This window comes from Octopus sinensis, linkage group LG18 (assembly GCF_006345805.1).
Source record: "Octopus sinensis linkage group LG18, ASM634580v1, whole genome shotgun sequence".
NCBI lineage: Eukaryota > Metazoa > Mollusca > Cephalopoda > Octopoda > Octopodidae > Octopus > Octopus sinensis.
The window spans coordinates 40,611,348-40,617,152 of record NC_043014.1 but is presented as its reverse complement, the minus strand read 5'-3'; the positions used below and the strand labels follow the sequence as shown (position 1 = coordinate 40,617,152).

The 5,805-nt window shown below is 31.5% G+C and overlaps 1 protein-coding gene across 1 annotated transcript in view; it reads left to right on the top strand.

Annotated features, from left to right (window-relative positions):
* The window catches only part of LOC115221199 (serine/arginine repetitive matrix protein 1), a 200,128-nt gene extending 197,875 nt beyond the window's left edge, over nt 1–2,253 (top strand). The window contains exon 8 of the mRNA XM_029791359.2: nt 2,199–2,253. Coding sequence (XP_029647219.1) covers nt 2,199–2,248 — 50 coding nt within the window. The 3' untranslated portion in view covers nt 2,249–2,253. The remainder of the gene's footprint in view (nt 1–2,198) is intronic.
* The last annotated feature ends 3,552 nt before the right edge of the window (nt 2,254–5,805 follow it).

Below are 5,805 nucleotides of genomic sequence, written 5' to 3'. Positions count from 1 at the left end.
AAACAGATGTCCTATTCAAGAGTGATGTTGTGAACTTCATTACTCATCATCAACATCATTATCATCATTTATCGTCCATGTTCCATACTAGCATGGGTGGGATGGTTTCACAAGAGCCGGCCAGGCTGAAGCCTGCACCAGACTTTTGTAACTGTTTTGGCAGGATTTTTACAGCTGGGTGCCCTTCCTAACACCAACCACTCAGCAGAATGGACTTAGTGCTTTTTATGTGACATAGGCACAGGTGAGGTGAGTAATACCATAGAAACAGGGTAACTAGCCTTATGAGTTGTACGGCTCAGGAATTATTTTTTATAAAAAAAAGTATTTTTGATAATATTGATTTCAAATTTTGGAACAAGGCCAGCAATTTCAGGGGAGAGATAAGGCAATTATATTAAACCCTGTGTTCAACTGGTACTAGTTTTTTCAAACCCAAAAGGATGAAAGGCAAAGTTGACCTCAGCAGAATTTGAACTTAGAACATGAAGAGGGGTGAAATGCCAGTTCACTGCTCTAACCATTTTTAGTGATTATCACCATCATCATCATTTAACATCCATTTTCCATACTGGCATTGGTTGCTCATTTTGACAGGAATGAGCTGGCAGAAACATTAGCACGCCGGGCGAAATGCATAGCCGTATTTCGTCTGTCGTTACGTTGTGAGTTCAAATTCCACCAAGGTCAACTTTGCCTTTCATCCTTTCGGGGTCGATAAATTAAGTACCAGTTATGCACTGGGTTGATGTAATCGACTTAATACCTATGTCTGTCTTTGTTTGTCCCCTCTATGTTTAGCCCCTTGTGGGTAATAACGAAATAGGAACTGACCATATGAAGAGCTGCCTTGGCCCCGTGTCTGTTTTGACATGATTTCTACAACTGGGTGCTCTTCCTAATGCCAACCAATTTACAGAGTGTACTGGGTGTTTTTACACAACACCAATGTGGATGCATTTATGTGGCACCAGTACAGTGCTTTTTGCATGACACCAACATGCATGAGATCTCAAGGTTAGGAATGCTCAGCTGGAGGGGCATGCACAGGACAGCCTGAGTGCAAGGACAACCAAGGACAAAACTACTAACCACACAGCCATGCCTGCACTTATTTAACATAAATAAAATCATAAATGCGCTCTTTTAAAGCCTAGCCAGGCTCATGGGCCCGGTTTCCCGGTTTCTATGGCATATGTGTTCCCCAGCAAGACGGGATGCCAGTCCATTGCAGCGTTACTCATTTTTGCCAGCTGAGTGGACTAGAGCAACGTGAAATGAATTGTTTTTGTCAAGAACACAACACGTCGCCTAGTCCAGGAATTGAAACCACAATCTTATGATCATGATGCTGACACCCTAACCACTAAGCCATGTGCCGCCACAAATAAATGCACCCTTTTAAAGCCTAGCCAGGCTCATGGGCACAGCTTCCCGGTTTCTATGGTATATGTGTTCCCCCAGCTGGACAGGATGCCGGTCCATCGCAACGTTACTCATTTTTGCCATCGGAGTGGACTAGAGCAACGTGAAAGGAAGTGTTTTGCTCAAGAACACAACACATCGCCCGGTCCAGGAATCGAAACCACAATCTTAAGATTATGATGCTGACACCCTAACCACTAAGCCACGCACCTCCACGCTTATTTAACATAAAGAATTAATTTTAATTGAATTACAATTTTATTTTCAAACAAAAATCAAGTGTCTTTATGTTTTTAAATAATATACCTTTTAATATGAAAGGCAATTAGATCTTAAATTTGATAAATTAACATGGTCCAAGGTTCAGTCTCACTGCATGGCCCCTTGGGAAAGTGTGAGAAAGTGTCTTCTACTATAGCCTCAGGCTGACCAAAGCCTAGTAAATGGATTTGGTAGACAGAAACTGGAAGAAGCCTATCATATGTGTGTGTGTCTTTGTGTCCACTTTCACTGCTTGACAACTGGTGTTGGTGTATTTACATCCCTGTAACTTAGCAGTTTGGCAAAAGTAGCTGATAGAATAAGTACTAGGCTCTAAAAAAATAAGTACTAGGGTTGATACATTCGACTAAAATGGCAGCATCTAATGGCTGAAATATATAAGATAAAAAAGACCCTAATTTTGGATCTTTATAATTCATTCTCTGTACAATAGTTTCTTTCACTTTAATAAACTAAATAATTCTTCTTTTTTCTTCTTCGTTTTTTTTCAGAGAAACAAAGGTTGTTGAAAGAAAACATCCTGCATTCAAAAGACAACTGAATCCCCAAAATGACCATGGTGCCAAGCAAGTTGTACTAATATGTATATATATATATGTATATATATATATAATATCTAAGTTCTTCATCTTGCTTTTTTTTATAAAAGAAAATATAGTTATTCAAATTCTTCAGTTCTAAAACCTTTCTTCGACCTTCAATCTGTCAAAAAGAATCTTATCTATCTTCAGCTTTTTTTCATACTCTCTCTTAAAATTGTTCTCTCTTAATGTGAATATTGTTCGGCCACATGGATATTAGTAGCATTTGCAAGTGAATATTGGTATTATTCTTGTAGTATATGTAAACCCAAGTTGAAGTCAGTAGCATAGAGATATATGATCAAACTTTTCTTCCCTCTTCTATCAGTAAATTCCAAATCAGCCAATTGCAAACACATATGTGTGTGTAAGTCTGTGTCTGTGTTTGTTGTGTATGCAAGCGTGTGAGTGCATGTTGATGTGGGTCAGAGCATGCAAACAAGATAGTCTATGTGTATAATGTGTGTGTACATATATTTAATATATATATGTTGCCCGCTCTGGGATCTTTCTTTCCTCTCTCTTCCTTCTTTATGTTTCCGACGAAGAGCTCCGCTCGAAACGTCATACCTCCCTGCTTCCTTTTCCTGAGCGCCTATTAATAATAATACTGTAATTGTTCCATTGTTGTTGTTTTTTTGTTTCCCGTTTGGATTAAAATTATATATAATATAATATATATATATAATATTTGGCATATATTATATGTACTATGTATATGATACTATGTATATGTACTATGTATATGATATATATATATGTATGTATATTAAATATATATATGTATGTATGTATATATGTGTATGGATATGTACATATATATGCATATATATATATATACATGTATTTGTAAATAGAAAATAGTAAAAGATTACTATACATGCATATGTATGTATAGTAATCTATACGTAATATATATATATGTATGTATATATGATATATATGTAATATATATATATCTGATTTATATATATATATATATATATATATATATATATATATATATATATATATACATATATATATATATATATATATACCTATATGTGTGTGTTGATTGTACATATGTATGCATGTACATATATGAGTGTATAACGTATATAAGTAGTATATATACATACATATATATGGATATATATATATATACACACACACACATATGTAATATGTATATATATGTGAGATATGTGTGTGTGCATGCCTCTATTTGTATGTATGTATGTATGTATGTATGTATGTATGTATGTATGTATGTATGTATGTATGTATGTGTGTGTGTGTGTATGTATATCTTCTTTGACATGTTAAACACTGTCACTTGTTTGTACTTAGTAAACAAAGCGTAGCTGTTCCTACTGATGATTTTGTCATCCCTATATTATTTTTTTGTCTGAGCCTCTCTTTTCTACATTTTACACCTTACTGAATCATCAAACGAAAATGGGAAATATTACAGTAGAAATGACAAATATTTATTGAACATCCATATCATAGACTATGTTTATAACATGTATATTTTATATGCATATCTTATGATTCTATTAAAACATATATATATATATATATATATATATATATATATATATATATATAATGTATATATCAAATAAGTATATAAAATAATATATAACTATATACATATATATATATATATATATATATGTAATAGTATATAATATTATATATAATGTATACATAGTGTATTTATATATATAATATACATAATATCATATATGTTATGTATACATATATGTAAATATATATATACACACACAGATATATGTATATGTATATATATATATGTGTGTGTGTATATATATATATATGTATATATATATATATATATGGAACACATAAAATTAATTGACAGAACTTGTAAACAGATATCTCTATCGCAATTAGAAATTCATTCGTATAAAAGTTCTTTCTTGAATTTAGTCCCTATTAGGAATTTTGAATTCTTAATGTCATATATGCAAATAATTGTATAACTGGAACTAACTTGCATAAGTTTGTATATCTTAACTGATGTACAAATATTTTTCAAATATTTTTTCAAAATTATAACGATGAACATTGATGACGACTTATTTTTCAGTGTTTGTACCCAATGCAAGACACCACAATACAAATCGTTCTCTTCTTGTATCTATATACTGTTAGTAATAATTTATTATGCAAAGCAGCATATGATATCTAATTTAAATATCAAAATGTCTGAGATGAGTTTTTGCCATAAAACTCAAGTATTTTGAAATAGATCGCAACTTTAGAAATGAAATTTTTTTTTTTTCCTCAATATTTATATCTCACTATATTTTTATTAGCTTATCTCTGATCATCATCCTGTTTGTGCACATAGCACCAAACTAGGTTTATACGAGATTCAAAATCTGGTCTGAATCTAGCCTGGTGCTATGAATGAGATACTCGATGACAATCTGAGATGAAACTTCTCAAAACATGGTGTAGATGTAAATATTACATTTCTTTTCATCTCTAAAGATGAAGTCAATAGTCCAAACAAATTTATGATATCTAATTTGTTATGAAATTCATAATCTCTTTTGATCATTGGATTAACAAGTTATTAAAAAAAAAATGCCAAAAAAAAAATGATCTCTGGCGATGGATTTTATTTATTTATTTTATTTTTTGGCTTTCTTTTGGTTTATTTAAAAGTTACCTTGTTAATAGTGCAAACAACACTATTTTCTTTCAGCTGAGGCAGCTATATGGTGTTAAACTGTGATATAACTAGATCTGAAAAAAAAGTGTGTGCACATAAGAGTTATGTACATGTCTATACATGCAGTTAAAAACTCTCTCCAGTTATATGTTTAATAAACATGAAGATGTCGTTAAACTGGAATGGAGAATATTTATAGAAATAATATCTAACATATGTAAATATCTTGGTGAGATATATTATATTATATTTATATATTCAGAATTTCAAAACTCTATTAAATTCTATTTTTTTGTTTGTTTGTTTGTTTGTTTTGATTTAACCTTGTTTCACTTTCAATTTCCTCCTGACTTACTTAACTGATCATTTCTCTAATGGTTTGAGTATCAGCCTAATCTATAAAGATACTGATATTGTAGTTCTGTTTTGTTGATATTTTGATGAGATTCTGAATACAAAGTAATCTATGAGGCTAAATGAAAATCAATAGCAGCAGCTAATAGATTGTAACACAACTTAGACTGATTAACCAGCAAATAGATTTTTCAACAGAAATATCTTAAACTTTATAAAAATAATGTATGAAATATATACATATTATTTGCACACTTTTCAATGATGTTGAAATTATTTCAGGAAAAAGTAAAACTAAGGCATTGTAATTAAACATAAGTGTAGAACAGTTACATTAGACCGACATTCAGTTTCATAAAACTGAAACATGGAACATGGACGTTAAATGATGATGTTGATGATGATGATGATGATGATGATGATGATGATGATGATGATGATGATGAATTAAGCAATCGGCAAATTGCAAGTCAC